Source organism: Mesoplodon densirostris, chromosome 8, assembly GCF_025265405.1.
Source record: "Mesoplodon densirostris isolate mMesDen1 chromosome 8, mMesDen1 primary haplotype, whole genome shotgun sequence".
Lineage (NCBI taxonomy): Eukaryota > Metazoa > Chordata > Mammalia > Artiodactyla > Ziphiidae > Mesoplodon > Mesoplodon densirostris.
Window position 1 is genome coordinate 106,453,654 of NC_082668.1, and position 22,731 is coordinate 106,476,384.

A 22,731-nucleotide genomic window follows, 5' to 3' on the forward strand; every position below is an offset into this window, starting at 1 on the left:
TAAATAAACTGCTTCCCTGTGTGCTCTCCCACATGCTATGCTGTGTTTCTAAGAATAAACTTTGTACCTGTTTCTGCAGTTTTTGCCTCCTTGAAACAGTCTTGCTTTCAAATGAGGGCAAGAGCCAGGGCAATTTTGCTCCTAGTCTCTAGCGCCTGGTGGACTGGTGGCTAGGATTCCTAGTTTTCATCCAGGCTACTCAAGTTCAATTCCTAGGCAGGGAACTAAGATCCTGCTTCAAGAATGCTCACTGCTGTCTCCCTGAGATCAGACTCAGGTCACATGACTTGGGGCCCAAGCAGCCCTACAACATTCTGAAGCTGTGGTCCATCTAGTGTAACCTGATAGAACCACATTCTTGGTCTTTTCCTCACTGAACTGAGGTTTCTAGTGGACCTAAAATTTTATGTGAAACACTCCTGCTGTTATCAATTTAAACAGTGAAGGGAAAGTACTTAAAAGCCATTTCCACTAGGTTGAGAGCAGGTTGACATAGGAATTCTTAACTATACTTGAGCAGCATTTGATGAAGCAAGTACAATTACAAAGCCAAAACCAAAGAATGTCTTAAATTCAGTCAAAACCAAAGTGGGTTTGGAAATGTTCTGTGCATATTTTCATAATCAATACAGTAAAAAAAAAAATAAGCAGTTGACCTGGAGGGCAAAGGAAAACTACATGTGATGGCCATGAGAACTAAAACTAAACTTTATCTACAAAAGTAACTTGCTGTGGAGGAGGAAGAGAGAGTCTGGCCTCAGCTATACATGAATTCAAATTCTGGATCCACCTCTTAATAGACCTGTGCAAAATTGAGAGAAGTATTTAACCTCTCTGTAATCTACATTCCTCTACCTTAAGATGCAAAAGAGAAAATTATGAAATATTAATAAGTTTGTTTTCTTTGTCAAATTTATGTTCACCAAAGGAGAAAAGGGAGGGGAGGGATAAATTAGGAGGTTGGGATTAACATATGCACACTACTATATATAAAATAGACAGTCAACTAGGACCTATTGTATAGCACAGGGAACTCTACTCAATATTCTATAATAACCAAAATGGGAAAAGAACCTGAAAAACAATAGATATATGTATATGTATAATTGCATCACTTTACTGTACACCTAAAAGTAACACAACATTGTAAACAAGTATACTCCAATACAAAAGTCTTAAAAAATCATAAAAAGGACCTACTGTATAACACAGGAAATATATGATCATTACAAGATATATGCTTATAGATTATTACAAGATATATGCTCAACATCTTGTAATAATCTATAAGGGAAAAGAAACTGAATATCACTGTGCTGTACACCTGAAACTAACATATTGTAAATCAATTATACTTCAATAAAAAATACAAAAAAAAGGGCCTCCCTGGTGGCGCAGTGGTTAAGAGTCCGCCTGCCGATGCAGGGGATACGGGTTCGTGCCCCGGTCTGGGAGGATCCCATATGCCGCGGAGCGGCTGGGCCCGTGAGCCATGGCCGCTGGGCCTGCGCGTCCGGAGCCTGTGCTCCGCAACGGGAGAGGCCACAACAGTGAGAGGCCCACATACCGCAAAAAGAAAAAAAAAGAAAAAAAGAAAAAAAAATACAAAAAAAATACAAAAAAAGAATTAATAGCTTGTTATGAGGATCAAATAGGTGTTTAATAAATATAAATTTTCTTTTCTCTATATTTAGTGGCCATAATAGGGCAGGCCAGTGACTGGATCATCAGTAGGACAATGGGAGAATAAAGAAATAGTGTGTATAATTACACATCCCTATCTCCCACACCTTCTCCCAAAGCCTATATTCTACACATTAAAGAAATGCTGACTAAATCGCAAAGCTAAATATTACATTTCATTCTCCTGTTGAAAATTGAATGTTCAGAATATAAAGGGGTGATGGTGTGGCAACATGCTTTATGTTACAAATTTCAGCAATAGCCCTGAAAGTACGAGGACTAGAAGTTTCCAAAGTTAAAACAATCACCGTTATTCAGGAGCCCTAGTTCATAATGAATCTCTCATCCATTCTCTTTTATCTTAGGGGACATTTTATGCATCACTTCGTGGGCTTCCTCCACGAGTGCAGAGGGATCAGGACACCCATTACCATTCGTCCTTGTCAGCGTCACAATTGCAAAAGTGTCGAATGTCCAGGCAGCTCTCGTCTAGGCCACAGTCACACTGCTGAACTCCGGGAGGGGCACCTCCCCAGTAGGGGTGTCTTTCATTGGACCGTCCAATCCACCAGGTCAATGGGGTTCCATCTGAAAGACAAGATGCTTCACAAGTCAGAGTGGGGCAAGCCTGAATAGCACAGAGGATGTCACAGAAACTGATATGAAAATGTCTCGAAGGATATATATACATTGTACATATGTATGCACATATATATACACATATGTGCATACATATGTACAATGTATATATATCCCTCCCTCCCTCCCTTCTTTCCTTCCTCTTTTCCCTTCTGTTCTTTCTCCTTCCCTTCTGTTCTCTCTCCTTTCTTTCCTTTTTTCTTTCTTCCTTCCTTCCTTTCTTTTTCCTTCTTTTTCTTTCTTCCTTCCTTCCTCCCTCCCTTCCTTCCTTCCTTTTCTTTATCTCTCTCTCTATATATATACACACATAGAGAGATATCTATATACATGTGCTCATATAAACAACACTTTCATGAAAAGCGTTTCTCTAATAGAATATTGATTAATCACAATGTTTAGACTCAGGGTCACAAGCTCAAATGCTAACCAAATCAGGCAGGCATCAAAATTGAGTAAACTGGGCTAGACCTTAGACCAAAAATATTGAACATATAGATACAAAAATTAATTTCCTTTTAAAACTACAAAAGGATAAATAGTAGCATGGGGGCCAGTATTAGCCCGACCTTAGTCCTCAGTTTCTGGTAGACTGTGGGGAGGGGTGGACACGAAGGTGAGGGGGAAAGTGTTGGTTCAGAGGACAGGGTGACCCTGTCTTGCCCCACACTGATTTCTGTCATGACAAAGATTAATGCCAGGGTTACCATATCTTTTGAATTTTTTAAAGAGAAGTCACAATATTTGAAGTTCAAAGATTTGGACAAAAGAAATATTATGAAGGTCAACACTGCATAGGCCAATGAAACCCCTCTGTATGTCATATTTAACCCATACAAAGCTAGGATGCAACCTCTAATTTCTGGTTTATGTAGTTAACAAAGAACTATTTTTGAGTCTTGTCCTTGTCAATTTTCAATTTTTTTTCTTTGCAAAGTTTAGTTTAGTAAAATCTGCTGAAGTTATCTTGTATAATTGGGAATATTTAAGTAGATAAAAATTATTATCCAGAAGGTGATAAGATATCCAAAACAACAGATGTAGGCAGAGATAGAAGTGTTATACACCCTTAGGCTGAATGGGGTAAGGCTTAGGTCCTCTTTGGAAACCACTGGTCTGTTTCTGTTTGGCATACAACAGGCACTTAATATGTGTTTATTTTTTAAAAATGAAAGAAATAGTTATTGACAGCCATGTTTCATGATTTATCATTTTAAAGTAGAATAGTAACTTTTGTCTGAGGATGGCACTGGGTTGGAATTCTGTCTAGTCAAGATGTGATTTGATATACAACTCCTGATGTACAAACATATAATTTACAAATTATTCATGTATACAAATAGCAACAACTTTCTCTGAATTGCATTCATTACTAACATCCTTATGGAAGTCACTGAGGCAAGTAGGAAGAGAATGACAATCTGGGTTCTCCAAGAACCTGTAAGTAATGAGAAGAAGATAAAACAAATACTAAGAAACACAAAAGTATCTTAGGGGTGTTGAGTCAGGGGGCAGACAGCCTGAAGGACTATACTCACCCCAAAATACTACTCTTCACACTGTCTGAAACGTTTCAAGTCCCTTTATTAGCTTTTAAGTTAGAATTCCAGTTAGAGATGTCTGTTCACTAGTATCTTCTTTTTAAAGAATAATTCTAAACGGTACAAATCCATTTAAACCATTTCCACACAGCTGTAAATCATTGGACACTAGTTCAAATGAATTGCTTTCTCTCTAACCACTAGTTCAGATAAGCCATACTCAAGTGGCCTAGAGGTCTGGTGGGTTTACTTAGAACAAAAAGCACTTTCAGGACTGAGGTAAGCTTAGGTGGATCGTCCCAGTGTGTGAGTCCAGGTAACACAAGGGTAAACCATTGTGTGTTCAGATGTTTGCTAAAGTTGGCTTTGGGCACAAGATATGGGAAGAAATCTCTCCACTTTTCCCTCCTGGCACTGCCCAGACCTCTCCTCCATAATCGAGAATCCTGATCACATGGTGAAGTTCAATGTCATCATGAATTATTTTTGTTTATAAGATGAATCAAAGTCGTGATCTTATTAATAGCATTATTATCAATGATCTCAATTCTGAACAACCAATTCGTGTACACTCTGGTGCAAATGTTGCCTTCCAGTAGTTTTACCAATTCTTATTTGGTGCCTTAAATCCCTAGAAGTGCCACTAGCTGCTCAACACTTTGTTTTGTTTCGAATCTACCAGTGCCTTGTGTCACTGAGGCTTGGGGTCCCCTCCTCATGTCTGACAATTAGTATAAAAGTTGCAAACCGTTTTGACTGATTGAATATCAATGAGCAAGAAGAAAGAAAAGGAAATATAGAGAATAAAGAAGAAACACACACATATATTTGAGAGCAGGAGGGTTACCGCAGAATTTTCCTCTTAGATGTCCCAGGTTTGTGTTTATTCCCCCACGGAGTATGAGCTGGAACATAACAAATGAAGAAACTGATGATCAAAAAGGGTGACTGATTCGTTTTCATTCATGACTCTGATGGTGTAGTCAGGAAGAGAATCGGCACCCTTTCTCCAAATTTTGGACACTGGAGAAATTGGATTTCCTGCATGTGTTATAGTGGGCTCATGGGAGTAGGAAATATCCCCACCCCACTGATGTCTTGGTCTTGCTACTTGCTTTCCCTGCTGGAACACGGACTGAAATGATGGCATGTCAGCTCAGTCTAGACCTTAAGAGGCATGCATGTTTCCACTGCTCCTGGGGAGCATGTCTGACATCATGGGAGAACACAATCCAGATGGTCACAGACTCTCCTGGTGGACCTCAGGATGTGGCACATGGAGCACAGCCATCCTGCCTGACGCTCAGACCTGCGAGCATGAGAATAAGTCCTGAACACTGTATGCCACAGAGCGTGGCAACTGGCAGTATAGCATTACTGTGGCAATCACTGATAAAACACAAAGCAAACATCAACCACATAAAAAAATTCTGTAGGTATTCTAAGGAAGTAAAACACAGTGATCAAGGACAGTCCTGCTTTCAACTGCAGTTTGGTTGGAAACATAAATAAAGAGACATCGGTGAATGAGGAAAATAAAGAGAAACGCCAATTCTGTTTGGCTCAACTACTTATCTATCTTTTGGCCCATAAATGTAAGCAGTCAGAGATGACATTTTAGCAGTCCCTTAGGAAGACCCTTCGTTACCCCCGCATATCCCTTTACTTGAGCCCAATCTGTGTTCACTCTGAGTCCGTCCCAACTCAAGTCCCAGTTATTTGCAGGGTAACCCGGACTCTCACACCACATTTGTCCCCCTCAAATACGGTGCTTGGATCTTCCTGAAATTTAGAGAGCAGTTTCCCCCGTGCTCATGGTCCTGGCTGTGCTCTTCCTGGCTCAGTGCTCCCACCCATGTATTCCTTTAGAAATTCTGCATAGAACTTTGGAGAAACTATTCCCATGGCTGATCATTGACTGTCACCTGTCACAGCCTCCACCTATAGGTGATGCAAGATTCAAAGCCATATATATATATATGTGTGTGTGTGTATATATATATATATATATATATATATATACACACACACACACACATACATACACACATATGTATATATAGGATTTATAAAACCTATACATGCATACATATATGTATATGTATGATTTATAAAACTATGTGATTAAATGAAATGATATAATTATGAGTGTATATTATATTATATATATATACATATATATAATCATTCCATTCAATTATTGCTTAATTCTATGCTGTGTGAATGTCACGGGGAGATATCCTAGCTATACAAATTTTAATACACTATCACTGCCCCAAGGGAGTTCATAACATTTAAGGAAGAAGGACGTATACACAGCTAAAAGAAATGTAAGTCAGAATGAGATTAGGGTCAAAATATAGAAGTTAATAAAGTGCTAGGAAAGTCCAGAAGAAGAAGCTATGAATTTTGTCCAAGATGCCTGAGAAATGGTTTACGGAAATGATTTTAATTTCATGGAAATGGTGACATTTGATTGGAGGCTTTGTGTTGAGAAGGACTTCAGCAAATGGTGCCACCAGGAAAAGGGTACAAGTAAGAGGCACAAGGAAAGGGGATCCGATTTTCACTACAGCATTGTTAGGAAGCAATGGTTTGAAATAATGAGATTTTTGCACATTCTAAAGATATCTTATCTCATTGACTGTAGTTAAGTATTTTGAGCTTAAAAATAAGAGGAAGGAGCCACCAAAGTTGTAAGGACAAATAATTACAGATGACTGCACCCAAATATTTCATTGTATGATCAAAACACAAATCATCAAGATACTGGTTTAGGAAAGAAGATTCTGGAAACCAAAGAAAGTATTTTACATTCTCTTTCTTTCCAAATAGAATGTAATTTCTAAGGAAAAGTTTAGACAACAAGAAAAACAACCTCTTCCATATCACAAAATAATGTTAGACATTCATCAAAGTCAATCTTGGTCTGACTGCATGCTGATTAGGATCATTAAATCAGAACATATGTCTAATAGCGTGATTAAGAGCTAGTCAGTGACATTAGGAATTAACATTTTTATAATGTTGTTCAACATTCTCTTCTCCCTGCCTATTTAACTGAAGTAAGCCCAAAAAGGAGGGGGTTGCATAAAAGATTAATGATACCACCTCTCAAAACAAATGATAAAAATCACTTTGATGAGGTCATTTCAACCTGTACTGAACAAACCTCGCTAGAATGTACCACAGGGATCCTTCATGGTTAGGCAAAGAGGTAGACAAAATGATTAAGTTAAATGATTCTATTTGCATTGTTTTAATTTTTTGTAGGGTAATATAATAATAATTTGCATTTTGATAGTATATTTTATTGGAAGAGCTGTAATGAAGAATCCTAGCAAGGTTAAATGACTTGTTCAAAGTCACACAGTCGCTGAAGGCAAATCTGGACTCAAGGATCTGGGTCCCTGAAGCCCTCATGTCCTGAACACCCACCTTCCCAAAGACTCACAGACTTTCTGACTTTTTAATGTGCCAAAAACAAAGAGATAATGTGAGCCTTGCAGGGGAAAATGACCAGCTAGAGAAAATGACAATTATTATAAATTTGTGGGAACTGATAATACTAAATGAACACTGTAGATTGGGAATAAGACCTTTAGTTTATTCCACAATTTCTCTGAGAGGACCGACTTGAAAGCAGTAGTTTACAGATGTGGGGTGACAAGAATGGAGGGGGATTCCTGTAACCACATCAAAGTAATGTGAGAAGAAAGAAATCTTCATTGTGTTAAGACCCGTGGACTTGGAGTGGGGCTTATTTATTACCATAGTATACCTATAGTATAGTTAACCTATACTGATTAATATAGTAAACAATTAATGAATGGGAAACAAATTTAGAAAAGTAAAATACCTAATGTCTACACACAATCAGAGAAATAGAGAATTGCAATCAATCTGTGTATTAAGGCTCATGTGTCTGTGTTTAACTAGTAATCCTAATTTTTTAAAAATCCAGCATTTATTGAGCATTTAAAACATTCCAGGAAGTTATATGCACTTTTTATACCCTAGTTTGATCAATCTCCACAACAACACTGTGAGGTAAATACTTTTATCTCATTTTACAGATAAGGATACAATACTTGTCCAAGGTTGCTTGGCTAGTCAATGACAGACCCATGCCAAAGCATAGTGATCACTTGTAGGTGATTACAACAGACTCAACAGTGAAATCCCTGCCCCCACTGTTGTTCCATCCCCTAAAAGGTATTCTTACAGCAGGAAACAGGGACTTCTAAAGTCTAATTCAGATGATTTATCTCTCTGATTAAAATCCTCCAGTATTCTATGTCTGTGGGTCTATTTCTGTTTTGTAATTAAGTTCATTTGCATCATTTTTTAGATTCCACATATAAGCGATATCATATGATATTTGTCTTTCTCTGTCTGACTTACTTCACTTAGTATAACAATCTCTAGGTCCATCCTTGCTGCTACAAATGGCATATTTCATTCTTTTTTATGACTGAGTAATATTCCATTGTATATATGTACCACATCTTCTTTATCCATTCATCTGTCCATGGACATTTAGGTTGTTTCCATGTCTTGACTATTGTGAACAGTGCTGCTATGAACATAGTGGTGCATGTATCTTTTTGAATTTTAGTTTTCTCCAGATATATGCACAGGAGTGGGATTGCTGGACCATATGGTAATTCTATTTTTAGTATTTTAAGGAACCTCCATACTGGTTACCAAGGGAAGCGGGTGGAGAGATAAATTAGGAGTTTGGGATTAACATATATACACTCCTGTGTACAAAACAAACAACAAGGATCTGCTGTATAGCACAGGGAACTATACTCAACATTTTGTAATAACCGATAAGGGAAAAGAATCTGAAGAATATATATAACTGAATCACTTTGTTGTACACCTGAAACTAACACAACATTGTAAATCAACTATACTTCAATTTTTAAAAAGTTCTCTGATATTAGCTCAATACAAGAATAAAACTCAAGCGTCTTCCTGTGGCCCCTAAGGTCCCATATGTCTGGTTCCTGCACTTTTCAGCCTTATTTCCTCCCTGGTTCCAGCTGTACTGGCTGTGCCCCAGGCCCTCACAGATGCTCTTCTGGGTTTACTGTTTCTGCCCAAATCCAACTTCTCATGGGTTTTTACAGTGCCTGATTGTCTTGTATCATTGGATCTTGAAATTAAAGCTCATCTCTTCCCCGTTGACCTTATTTACATTACTCCAAAGTCACTCCATTATTTTCTTAGGAATACTTAGGACCACCTGAAATCACACTTTGTTTGTTTGTTGCTGTTTGTTTGTTTAACATGGTCCTCATTTGTCATTAGAGTTGGAGAAAGGGCTTTTAAGTCTTGTTCATGACTATATCCCCAGCATGTAGAATGTTCCTGGTTTGTGCTAAGAATTCAATACTTCTTTGGTGAATCAACAAGTGACTAAATGCCAAGATAAAGAAACATCAGTACAGAAGGATTTCACACAGATGACATTTAAAAAATTGTTTCAGGATCGTATATGGTTATGCAGCCTTTAGTCTTTATAGAGGTGTATTCACAGTTGGCATTTTATGCCATCATTGAAGACATCAAGCATTTTTTTTTGGTCACTTTAGTGATAGGCCCAGGGAATGACACCTATCAAGGCTTCGAACAAGTGCTTACTATAAATGTGGCATAGAATGAGATCACTATACATAAAGGTGTCCACATACCACTTCATTTGTGTATTTAACAAAATGACATAAAGTATCTGGACAAGACACTTGCCTGGTTAGAGTATAAAAAACAGAACAGATATAAACCCTGCCATTAGGACCCTCACAATGTAGTAAATGAGAAAAAAATGTTAAATATTACCTTTAACGCAAGTTAGAATAAAATAAATTTGAGGTTTAATTTTAAACAACGTGTAGGAAGTCAAGAGGAAAAAAAGGCTAAAGTTTAGTGAAGAGTACAGTTCTGGAGAAAACTCCAAATTCATCCCTTTTTTGACTATACCTTCCTTTTCTGTTTTCCAACCAGTGGAAGAAAGTTGGATTTTCATACCATTAGACTCAAAACAAGTTATGCCATTCAACCCTCCTAACAGCTCTGTGAAGTTTTTCATTTTTATTTTACAGATAAATTGAAGCTAAAGAAGGATAAGTTTCTCAAGATCACACAGATAGGAAAACTTGAATGTAGATCTTGTGGGTCCAAACCCCACAATAATATTTTTATTGTATCTTATGAAATCTAGAAACATGGTATTTATTCACAGAAATTGGTCTTGAGTTGAAATTATGAATATGCATTAAATAATTATTTTATTGGTAAAACCACAGGGCCTTACTGAGTATGCATTCCCAATATCTTGGGAATATTTCCAACTGCATTATCTCCCCAATTATATTGGTCTATTTATTATTTACCTAAGGATCAATGAAACAAAAATACCTGCAAACACAAATGTTCCAATGATTACCATTGTTTCTAAGACTTATTTGCCTGAATTCCTATAACTTTGCTTAACAGATACCTAAGGAAGTGATAGGCCATCATATAATAAGGAACCTATTGAAATTTCCCTCTAGAAATCTTAGATCAATGTTTCTCAAAATGTTGTTTCTGTCTGACTTTAATCAAAATAATCTGGCGTTTTTGTAAGAGCACGGGTTCACAGCATCTTTTCTCAGACATGCAGTGAGTGAAGCTTCAAATTCTCCATTTCTATCATACAAAGTGATGCTGAAATGTTGCACACTAAAATTTTAGAATTACTGGTTAGAAGGTTCGAACCTTATTCAAAAATGTTCAAATACTCCCTTTTATTTTAAAAAAATTCTTATTCAATGACACTGCAGATTGCTAAGTACAAGTAAGCTTAGTTTCAGATTTAATTCCATTATCAAAACATGTGCATTAGATTATATTCACTTCTGTTAAAGAAAGATATCATGGTAGGAGAAGATGAATAAAATATATAACAAAGATTAAATTTAACTTGTAACTGAGGAAAAGATCACTGAAATTTTTATGAACTAATTTCTTCTGTTTTGTCTTGGTCTAATAGAAAAGTGGTTAGTGTGCACTTGTTGCTGCTAATTGTCTCATGAATTCCCTAGAACTTTCCCCAGAGAACCATCTCCAGTTATCCTTCTTTCTCTACCCACCCCCCAAAGAAGTATCTCCCAAAGTTACCCATCTTTCTCTAACCCACATCCCCAACCCACTGCAGTTCATTTTCTTTAGCAAACTCTGTTTCATATTTTGGAACGATTAGGGAGGGCCAGTTCAAGTTCTCTTCATTTTCCTCTACTCTGACTCAAAAAAGAAAGAAAAAAATGTTACCCTGTCCCACTTCTTGTGTCAAATGTCTCCCATGCTCACTTTTCATCTGTTTTGATGGGAAGATGATGAACTTTGTCCTCTATCCATCCCATTCCTCTGTGTCTACTCATTGGTCTCTCCACTCATCCATCCTCTTGTTTTTACCAGAATCTTTCCCACTCACAACCTTTTGGTGGCCCTGGCCCTTGGTGATACGAAATATTTTTCTTTGTCCTTCATAGATATTTCATCTGTTACTTATACACAAATGTCTAAAAAGTCTAGATTCCCCAGTCCTGCATTCTTTCCTGGGTTGTTTGGTGGACACATCAGTATTTTCCAATACTTCCTCACAAAGCATGAAGGATATTTATCACTCATTATCCTATAAGTACGTACATAAAATAGGCAGACAGAGGTATTCACACATCCATATTCCCCAATAGCTCCTAATCTTTCATGAAATAAGGCACTCAATAAATCAATAACTGTGTTAAAGTGAGAAAGAAGTAAATGTTGCATTGCTAATCAAAATGACATTGTGATCGTTCATGTTGATAAACCACCTCTAAGTCTTTGTTACCATTTGCCAAGGCAACAACTAACCCACTATGGTTTATAGCATGAGACTTTCAACCATATTGTAAATTCTTCCTGACGATGGCATATTTTGTGGGATTTTTTTGTGTGAAAAACATGTAACAGAGGTTGAGAATGCTTATGTAAGACACTCCTATTGTTTAATCAACTAATACAGATTCCATGTAAATTGCAGAAAGTTAGAAATAAACACATACACCCCACCATGCCCTTTCTTGCCTGAATCTTCTTTTTAATTTCTTCTTTCCTCCTCTCTCTGGTTCTCCTTTTTCTTTTTTTTTGTTTTTTGTTTTTGTTTTTCATTCTCTGTCTCTCTCTCTCTCCCCCCTCACTCTTACTCTTTCTCTCTCTCCCCTCTTTCCATCTTCCTTCCCTCTTTCCCTCTCGTCTCTCACTTATGTCCCTCTCTCTCTTCCCCCAATTGTTTTCACTTCTCTCATTCCTTCTTTTTTCCTCCATCTTTTTCCTTTGATTCACCTCCAACAATAACTCTCTATTTCTTCTTTTTTAAACACATAAACACAATCGCAGATACAAGAATAATTTATCACAATTCTGTCCATGACATTCTATCAATGACGGTTGGTAGACATTACCTGGTTATGTTAAAAAAAAAAAAAAAAAAAAAGAGAGAAGAAGAGAAGAAAAATGAAAGACCTAGCTGGAACACTTTACATAAATATCTACATGAATCAAGGTTTTCCAAATTATAATAGGTGAGGAAATTCATCAAAGAGATCATGAAGGAGACGAAGTGATCTTGCTTTGCACAGTGTTAATGAACAAACAACAAACCCTTATTCATTTATTTCTGTACTTGAAACATAACTGATGGCTGTAAGTCTCAAATTCGTTAGAGGCCTGAACAAGGCACAGAGAGAAAGTTGATGGAGCTCACAGATCATACTCATTAGGAAGGTTTGGAAACAGTGTAAGGCAGCAGCATAAGAAGAATGGGCACAGAGCAGCTTTTGTGATGAATAAAATATGACGAACTTTGCAATTACACAGACCAGAGAGAAGTGGCCAGAGGATCATCAGCATAATGATAGTAATAAAAATAGGATTTCATGCCTGTGTCTCCTATTTCACATCCCCAAATCTGAATAATATTTATTAACCACTCTCCTGTTTATGGTTATTTGCAAGGTACATAACAAAAAATAAAGTGAGGCTATGAGTTTCCTGCCTTCAAGATTTTTTTTGTGTGTCCCACGAGTGCCCACAAAGGTCATTTAATTATTCTGAAAGATATTCTACAATCAAAAAATATATGAAAGTGGTAATTTTGGTTTCCAAACAGGAATATGCCATTTAAAAGACTGCTTTATATTTTAAACATTAGATAAAATGACCAGTTGAAAACACTGATTAACCATACAGTATTAACCATACTTTGTGTCCATACAAAGTAATTTTTTTTTTTTTTTTTTAGGTTAGGTTGTTTATTCGAGATATTTCCTGTTTCTTAAGGTGGGATTGTATTGCCATAAACTTCCCTCTTAGAACTGCTTTTGCTGCATCCCATAGGTTTTGGGTCGTCGTGTCTCCATTGTCATTTGTTTCTAGGTATTTTTTAATTTCCTCTTTGATTTCTTCAGTGATCACTTCGTTATTAAGTAGTGTATTGTTTAGCCTCCATGTGTTTGTATGTTTTACAGCTCTTGTCCTGTAATTGATATCTAGTCTCATAGCATTGTGGTCGGAAAAGATACTTGATACAATTTCAATTTTCTTAAATTTACCAAGGCTTGATTTGTGACCCAAGATATGATCTATCCTGGAGAATGTTCCATGAGCACTTGAGAAAAATGTGTATTCTGTTGTTTTTGGATGGAATGTCCTATAAATATCAATTAAGTCCATCTTGTTTAATGTATCATTTAAAGCTTGTGTTTCCTTATTTATTTTCATTTTGGATGACCTGTCCATTGGTGAAAGTGGGGTGTTAAAGTCCCCTACTATGATTGTGTTACTGTCGATTTCTCCTTTTATGGCTGTTAATATTTCCCTTATGTATTGAGGTGCTCCTATGTTTGGTGCATAAATATTTACAATTGTTATATCTTCTTGGATTGATCCCTTGATCATTATGTAGTGTCCTTCTTTGTCTCTTCTAGTAGTCTTTATTTTAAAGTCTATTTTGTCTGATATGAGAATTGCTACTCCAGCTTTCTTTTGGTTTCCATTTGCATGGAATATCTTTTTCCATCCCCTTACTTTCAGTCTGTATGTGTCTCTAGGTCTGAAGTGGGTCTCTTGTAGACAGCATATATATGGGTCTTGTTTTTGTATCCATTCAGCCAGTCTGTGTCTTTTGGTGGGAGCATTTAGTCCATTTACATTTAAGGTAATTATTGATATGTATGTTCCTATTCCCATTTTCTTAATTGTTTTGGGTTCGTTATTGTAGTTCTTTTCCTTCTGTTGTGTTTCTTGCCTAGAGAAGTTCCTTTAGCATTTGTTGTAAAGCTGGTTTGGTGGTGCTGAACTCTCTCAGCTTTTGCTTGTCTGTAAACGTTTTAATTTCTCCATCAAATCTGAATGAGATCCTTGCTGGGTAGAGTAATCTTGGTTGCAGGTTTTTCTCCTTCATCACTTTAAGTATGTCCTGCCACTCCCTTCTGGCTTGTAGAGTTTCTGCTGAGAGATCAGCTGTTATCCTGATGGGGATTCCCTTGTGTGTTATTTGTTGTTTTTGCCTTGCTGCTTTTAATATGATTTCTTTGTGTTTAATTTTTGACAGTTTGATTAATATATGTCTTGGTGTATTTCTCCTTGGATTTATTCTGTATGGGACTCTCTGTGCCTCCTGGACTTGATTAACTATTTCCTTTCCCATATTAGGGAAGTTTTCAACTATAATCTCTTCAAATATTTTCTCAGTCCTTTCTTTTTCTCTTCTTCTTCTGGAACCCCTATAATTCGAATGTTGGTGCGTTTAATGTTGTCCCAGAGGTCTCTGAGACTGTCCTCTGTTCTTTTCATTCTTTTTTCTTTATTTTGCTGTGCAGCAGTTATTTCCACTATTTTATCTTCCACCTCACTTATCCGTTCTTCTGCCTCAGTTATTCTGCTATTGATCCCATCTAGAGTATTTTTTATTTCATTTATTGTGTTTTTAATCGATGCTTGATTCGTCTTTAGTTCTTCTAGGTCCTTGTTAACTGTTTCTTGCATTTTGTCTATTCTATTTCCAAGATTTTGGATCATCTTTACCATCATTATTCTGAATTCTTTTTCAGATAGACTGCCTATTACCTCTTCATTTGTTAGGTCTGGTGGGTTTTTATCTTGCTCCTTCTCCTGCTGTGTGTTTTTCTGTCTTCTCATTTTGCTTATGTTACTGTGTTTGGGGTCTCCTTTTTGCAGGCTGCAGGTTCGTAGTTCCCGTTGTTTTTGGTGTCTGTCCCCAGTGGCTAAGGTTGGTTTAGTGGGTTGTGTAGGCTTCTTGGTGGAGGGGACTACTGCCTGTGTTCTGGTGGATGAGGCTGGATCTTGTCTTTCTGGTGGGCAGGTCCACGTCTGGTGGTGTGTTTTGGGGTGTTTGTGGACTTTTTATGATTTGAGGTAGCCTCTCTGCTAATGGGTGGCGTTGTGTTCCTGTCTTGCTAGTTGTTTGGCATAGGGTGTCCAGCACTGTAGCTTGCTGGTCGTTGAGTGAGGCTGGGTGCTGGTGTTGAGATGAAGATCTCTGGAAGATTTTCGCCGTTTGATATTATGTGGAGCTGGGAGGTCTCTTGTGGACCAGTGTCCTGAAGTTGGCTCTCCCACCTCAGAGGCACAGCACTGACTCCTGGCTCCTCAATTTGGGATGATTTGTTGTCTATTCATGTATTCCACAGATGCAGGGTACATGAAGTTGATTGTGGAGCTTTAATCCGCTGCTTCTGAGGCTGCTGGGAGAGGTTTCCCTTTCTCTTCTTTGTTCTCACAGCTCCTGGGTCTCAGCTTTGGATTTGGCCCCGCCCCTGCGTGTAGGTCGCCGGAGGGCGTCTGTTCTTCGCTCAAACAGGACAGGGTTAAAGGAGCAGCCTCTTCGGGGACTCTGGCTCACTCAGGCCGGGCGGGAGGGAGGGGCACGGAGTGCGGGGCGAGCCTGCAGCGGCAGAGGTCAGCGTGAAGTTGCACCAGCCCGAGGCGCGCCGTGCGTTCACCCAGGGAAGCCGCCCCTGGATCCCGGGACCCCGGCAGTGGCAGGCTGCACAGGCTCCCGGAAGGGCGGTGTGGACCGTGACCTGCGCTCGCACACAGGCTTCTTGGCGGCGGCAGCAGCAGCCCCAGCGTCCCACGCCCGTCTCTGGGCTCCGTGCTTTCAGCCGCGACTCGCGCCCGTCTCTGGAGCTCCTTTACGCGGCGCTCTTAATCCCCTCTCCTCGCGCACCAGGAAACCAAGAGGGAAGAAAAAGTCTTCTGCCTCTTTGGCAGCTCCAGAGTTTTCCCGGACTCCCTCCCGGCTAACTGTGGCACATTAGCCCCCTTCAGGCTGAGTTCTCGCCGCCAGCCCCAGTCCTCTCGCTGCGCTCTGACCGAAGCCCGAGCCTCAGCTCCAGCGCCGCCCGCCCCGCGGGGGAGCAGACAAGCCTCTCGGGCTGGTGAGTGCCGCTCGGCACCGCTCCTCTGTGCGGGAATCTCTCTGCTTTGCCCTACCCAGGTATGTGGGGAGTTTCTTGCCTTTTGGGAGGTCTGGGGTCTTCTGCCTGCGTTCAGTAGGTGTTCTGTAGGAGTTGTTCCACGTGTAGCTGTATTTCTGGTGTATCTGTGGGGAGGAAGGTGATCTCCGCGTCTTACTCTTCCGCCATCTTACCCGGAAGTCCCCAAAGTAATTTTCTAAATTAAAAAAGTGAAAAAAATTAAGGGGCTTCCCTTGTGGCGCAGTGGTTGGGCGTCCGCCTACCGATGCAGGGGACACGCGTTCAAGCCCCGGTCTGGGAGGATCCCACGTGACGCGGAGCGGCTGGGCCCGTGAGCCATGGCCGCTGAGCCTGCGCGTCCAGAGCCTGTGCTCCACAGCGGGAGAGGCCACAACAGTGAGAGACCTGCGTATCGCAAAAAAAAAAAAAAAAAAAAAAAAAAAGTAGTGTTTATTTAGGACTTACAGTGTACCAGGTGCTATGTTTCCCCATCATAAAAGGTAGAAAGCAAGCAATATTACAAGAGGTTGGCAGTGATCTACTTAAGGGCAGGGATGATTAGTAATCATTATACACCCAGCAAATACTACACACTCAGTAATCTTTTAAATAACAATTGAATATATATATATATATATATATATATGTGTATGAGTATGTATATATTACACATATATATCATACATACATGTTTGTAGATATAGATATATCTGTACACACACGTACACACACAATGTCTACTGCCTTATCCTATGTAAAATATATTACAGTATAAACACTCTTAAAGGTAATTCCAATACAATTCCCCAAAAGATGAATTATTTTACCTAAGATTTGAGACAGGAACATTATCAAGAAATGTGTAGCTATATTGCTCCCAGCCAGGCATATATTTTATCAGATAACATGATGTGGGGCTTCATTCTGCAAGAGTCACTTTGTTACTATCACAAGGAAAAGCTAAGTGATTGGACTAGAACATGATATGCTATATCTAGACTCAACTCCAGTTCTGGCAAACCTATTCCTTGTCTCCTATCAGGATATACCACTAACAGAGGCCTCCTTTTAGGATCTCAGTCAATAGGAACAAGTCAGTTAAGGGGCCTTTCAGTTGACAGAGACAGCTAATGCATTGTTGGCTGCTCTTCGAAGTCTAGAATCAAATTAGAGAAACAAGCATGTTACCAAGAGGGGGAAGATTCTTCTGAGGGTTAACAGGTTTCTAGGACCAATTTAAGCAAGACCTAAGATCCAGGACTCATTTCTGGTTATACGGAATTTATTCCAAAATAGAGGATATTATTGTATCCTAAGTGTCTCTGATTATTCTGGAATTGTGCATAGCAACTATCATATTTCATCAAATGCCAGTTGCTATATATAAGTTGTGTCATTGTTTTATGTACCACTAAAAATGAAAATTGACTACCAGTTCAACTAAAATATGACATTAATGGTAAAATTCATTCCAATTTCAGAGAGATACTAAAAACGTAAAAAGAATGTTGGTTTCCATTATTTTTACATATATATAGTCAAGCTTCCCAGGACTCATTTCATCTGCAATTAATCCTCTTTTTTATCTAATCAGGAAAATTGCTAGGTATTTATTTGTGTTTGTTGTACATATAACAAGGATAAAGAATGTCTCCAACAGGAAACAATAACAGCAAATCCATCAGGATTCTAATAGTTTTCATATGAACAATAACTGCTGTTTAGCTTAAAATAGACATTTAATACCAGTATTTTGTAAAAATATTTAAACACTAGGGTTCTCAAACAAGAAACGCGTAATACATGTGGTGATTTCAAAAGAGGGTATATATGTGGAAGCCAAAAAAAAAAAAAAAAGGTACAAATGAACTTATCTACAAAACAGAAATAGAGTCACAGACATAGAAAACAAATGTATGGGTACAAAGGGAAATGTGGGGGGATAAATTGGGAGATTGGGATTAACATATACACGCTACTATATATAATAGATAACTAATAAGGACCTACTGTCTAGCACAGGGAACTCTACTCAATACTCTGTAATGGCCTATATAGGAAAAGAATCTAAAAAAGAGTGGATATATGCATATGTATAACTGATTCACTTTGCTGTACACCTGAAAATAACACATTGTAAACAAACTATACTTCAATATTAATGTAAAAAATAAAGCATATAAAAATATTAAATTAGGGCCTCCCTGGTGGCGCAGTGGTTGAGAGTCCGCCTGCCGATGCAGGGGATACGGGTTCGTGCCCCGGTCTGGGAGGATCCCATATGCCGCGGAGCGGCTGGGCCCGTGAGCCATGGCCGCTGGGCCTGCGCGTCCGGAGCCTGTGCTCCACAACGGGAGAGGCCACAACAGTGAGAGGCCCACATACCGCAAAAAGAAAAGAAAAAAAAAATTAAATTAAAAAACGGGTCTGAAAAGTCTCTGACAGTCCCTTCCTTTAAATCTAAGTGGGCTTGTGACTACTGCAACCAAGAAAGCAGGACAAAAGTGACACCAGGTAACTTGGCAGGCAAGGTCCTAAAAAGCCATGTCCAGTAGTTGCTGGACTGTGATTTATTAAGAGACTCTTGTTGAGTACATCGTGAAAGCCTAAAATACTCACATGCATTCTGTATACCAAAGAAGTGAGGAACCCATGCAGGAGTCTGAGAATGCCTTTCTATTAGGATAGACAACAGGATAACAGAAAGTAGCTGTTGCAAATTGGATTATAAATTATCATTTGGTTCAGTTGAAAAATTAGATTATAAAGAACCATTGAACTCCTTCTGGGAGTTACCAGATTCCCCAAATATCAGTCAGAAGATTCAAAAGGATGTAGAATCATCTTAAAGTTTTTAATTTAATATTTCTATACTTTAAATTTTACTAAGTTTAGAACTTCTGTGATAAAAAAAAACAAGTATAAGTAAAATTCTGTATTCTAAAGAATAGTACTTTGGGGGAAGGAGCAATATTATTTATGTGTATTAATTTCTCTGATTTCAGATGGTTTTCAAAAAGAACATAATCAATAAATCCAAAATAAAATATAGATCAGAACTGTCTTCATAAGAACAGAAAAGGAAATTATGGAAATAAATTATTTTATTTTAAATTCTACTCAATACTCTGTAATGACCTGTTTGGGAAAACAATCTAAAAAAGAGGATAGATGTATATGTATAACTGATTCTCTTTACTGTACACCTGAAACTAACACAACACACAACTAAAACAACATTGTAAATCAACTATACTTCAACAAAAATTAAAAGAAAAAATTCTATTTTGGTGGTAAAAGTGAAAAGAAAGATACCATCAGTTTTACATTTCTTTTTCTTTCTTTTTTTTTTTTTTTTTTGGCTGTGTTGGGTTTTCTTTGTTTTCTCTAGTTGCGGTGAGCGGGGGCTATTCTTCATTGTGGTGTGCGGGCTTCTCATTACGGTGGCTTCTCTTATTGCAGAGCATGGGCTCTAGGTGCTCAGGCTTCAGTAGCTGCAGCATGCAGGCTCAATAGTTGTGGCACACTGGCTTAGTTGCTCCACGGCATGTGGGATCCTCCCAGACCAGGGCTCGAACCCGTGTCCCCTGCATTGGCAGGTGTATTCTTAACCACTGCACCACCAAGGAAGTCCTAGTTTTACATTTCTTACTCACAAAAAGAAGAAATCCAATTCACAAGGGAGGTAAAAGGCTTTTTGAACAGTGAATTTTGAAAGTAGGTTTTCATATGAGATCCTTTATGGGAAGACACAAACGAATCTACTGGAAAATGTCCTCAATAACATACCTACCAAAAAGGCAATACACTGAATTTCACATGGAAAAATTTCTTGAAGGACTTTATATGGAGGAATTTCTTAGAGGTCCTGTGGAAAAAGCTAAGGAACTAATGTGGATAAATCCATATATTACCATCAAGGATGAGCCTTTCAATGAATGGCTTTATGGAAAGAGTGAAATGGGCTTTGGGTGAGTGCTTGATAGAAGATATACTCTCTGATAAGGGCCTGTGGTGTGTGATGTTGCTTTGAATTCAGCCCAGATGCTTTAGAGGAGAGATGAGATGATGACACCACCATCTATCCTGTGTACCCAAGCTGGGAAAGGGAGGGAGGGAGAGAGCTGGATTTCCAGCTGTTTCCACACCCTACTTCCCCATGCACATTACTCTCCACATGATTGGAGCATAGCAGGCTCTCAGAAAAATGTAACTGATGGTGACAGGTGTAATTGTTGTTAGCTCTCTGTAACCAGTATAGGCAGGATTGTGTCCCCCCAAATTCCTATGTTGAAATGCCAACTCTGAATGCCTCAGGATGTCCTCATATTTGGAGGTAAGGTCTTTCAAGAGGTGATGAAGTTAACATGAGGTTGTTAGGGTGGGGCTCCAATCCAATGTGTCTGGGGTCATATAAGGTCTCTTCCTCTGAAGCAACACAGGATGTGTGTGTGCACAGCAGGAAGACCACGTGGGGGCACAGAAGGAAGACCACGTTGGGGCACAGAAGGAAGACCATGTGGGGGCACAGCGGCAAGACCACGTGGGGGCACAGAGGGAAGACCACGTGGGGGCACAGTGGGAAGACCATGTTGGGGGCACGGCAGGAAGGTGGGTGCCTGCACGCCAAGAGGAATGAAAAAGCAACCCTCTCTTTACCTTCATCTTGGACTTCTAGTCTTGAGAAGCGTAAGAGAATTCATTTCTGCTTTTAAGCCACGCAATCTGCAGTATTTTGACACAATAAACACAATCAGTACGATTTACGATCCCCCTCTGAATTTTGAGAGTACTGGACTTTAAAATCCGTGACACATTGAGGGAAAACTCTAATGGCCCTGAAAGACCAAGAGTTGGGGGGTGGTATTCATGAAAGGAAATAGGGCAAGACAAATTCAGTTTGTCAGTTTGTTTTTTGTAAAGCTGCTAACTTTGATGCCTTCTGTGGGTTTTGCTGTGGTTTTGGTTTGGTTTGTCTGTCTGTTTCCAGCACTTTTCATCTGATTCTTACAGATAAAGCAAGTGGACACAGGTCCTTCTGGCAATTCCAACTACTGAGATCTGCCCTCCACCCAGTGTGAATAGAAAATTGGGCAGAGCAAAAGTGACTGTTGAAATACACTTTTTTTCTTCTATCTGTTGAACAGGATTTGCTATCTTCACACATCAGGAGGTATATTAGCATTGGGAAAAGTTGGGAATGGAAGCAGACAAATGTTCCACAGAGGGTGGAACAGCATTATTTATGTTGGCAGTGAAGAAAGTGATTTTTGCCATCTTAAAATATATCAAAGAAGAAAACAAAAGAAGGGTTCAGAAGCTACATTCTCAATATGATCTGGTAAAATATAAACTTACCACTTGCCTTCCAAGAAATTTAGCATTCTATTGTCAAGCCTAAAGGGATATCAGCACCAAAAGGGTATATTGTGTCATTTTGGGGAAAAAGGAAACAATGAATGTATGTTGCTACAGAAAATTAAAGTTGTCATTTTAATTTCTGAATATTTTTCTGTTTTGTACTTTTAAAGTTTCCAGCAAGGCTTGTTCAGGGAAAATGAAATTCCTGGTTCTACCTTTTCTCTCTGTGTCTTATGATCTGGTCTCTACAAGTAGCTCTAAAAGTAGTAGTGTCTCCTGAAAATTTTAAATAAATTTTTAAAATTTATCTCTGAGTCATTTAAAAATTTGGGGTTAAAAAAAAAAAGTCGTTCTCTGAAATACTATCAGCTGCTAAGTTATTCCTGGTGTCATCAATTACACTGTAAACTGATCGAAGCAGAAGGAGAGCTGGGAGAAACAGCCAGATGTGACTCCACATCTTCTACTGGGGAAATGGGAACACATGTTTTCAGAAAATATTCAAAGAAGGAAACTACTAGATTTTTCAAGAGCTTGAGTGACAATATTTAGCATTGAGTTAAAATGCTTCAGATACACAGTCTGATCACAACTCATAAATTAATCAACAGAAGACATCCGGGAAGCACAATGGCACTTCTCCCAGAAGGAGTGAAGCCCAGTTTTGGGGACTGGTCTCAAATGTGGGGTCAACACGAGACTCAAGTCACCCTGGGATCACGGAGGGACAGTGGGAACTCTAGATTCACAGATAATCCAAATCCGGCTTTGAGTTAAGGACCTCACTACCATCTCGTCTCCACGGGCTATCAGGTTATCCACAGTTCCTCATTCATCCCTGAGAGAAACTCACTCGTCTGAGAGGTCAACTTTTCTTTCTTTCTCCATGACTCTCCTCAAAGAAATCACATGTTTCAGGCAAAGAAAACTCCAGTCTCCCACCAAAATTCTGACTTCTGAGCCTTTGTTTCAAAGAC

The 22,731-nt window shown here is 38.8% G+C and overlaps 1 protein-coding gene across 1 annotated transcript in view; it reads right to left on the reverse strand.

Moving 5' to 3' along the window:
- Positions 1–22,731, reverse strand: part of CNTNAP5 (contactin associated protein family member 5) — a 914,769-nt gene that overhangs the window by 165,408 nt on the left and 726,630 nt on the right. The window contains exon 14 of the mRNA XM_060106110.1: positions 2,115–2,271. Within this exon, the coding sequence (XP_059962093.1) occupies positions 2,115–2,271 (157 nt within the window). The remainder of the gene's footprint in view (positions 1–2,114; positions 2,272–22,731) is intronic.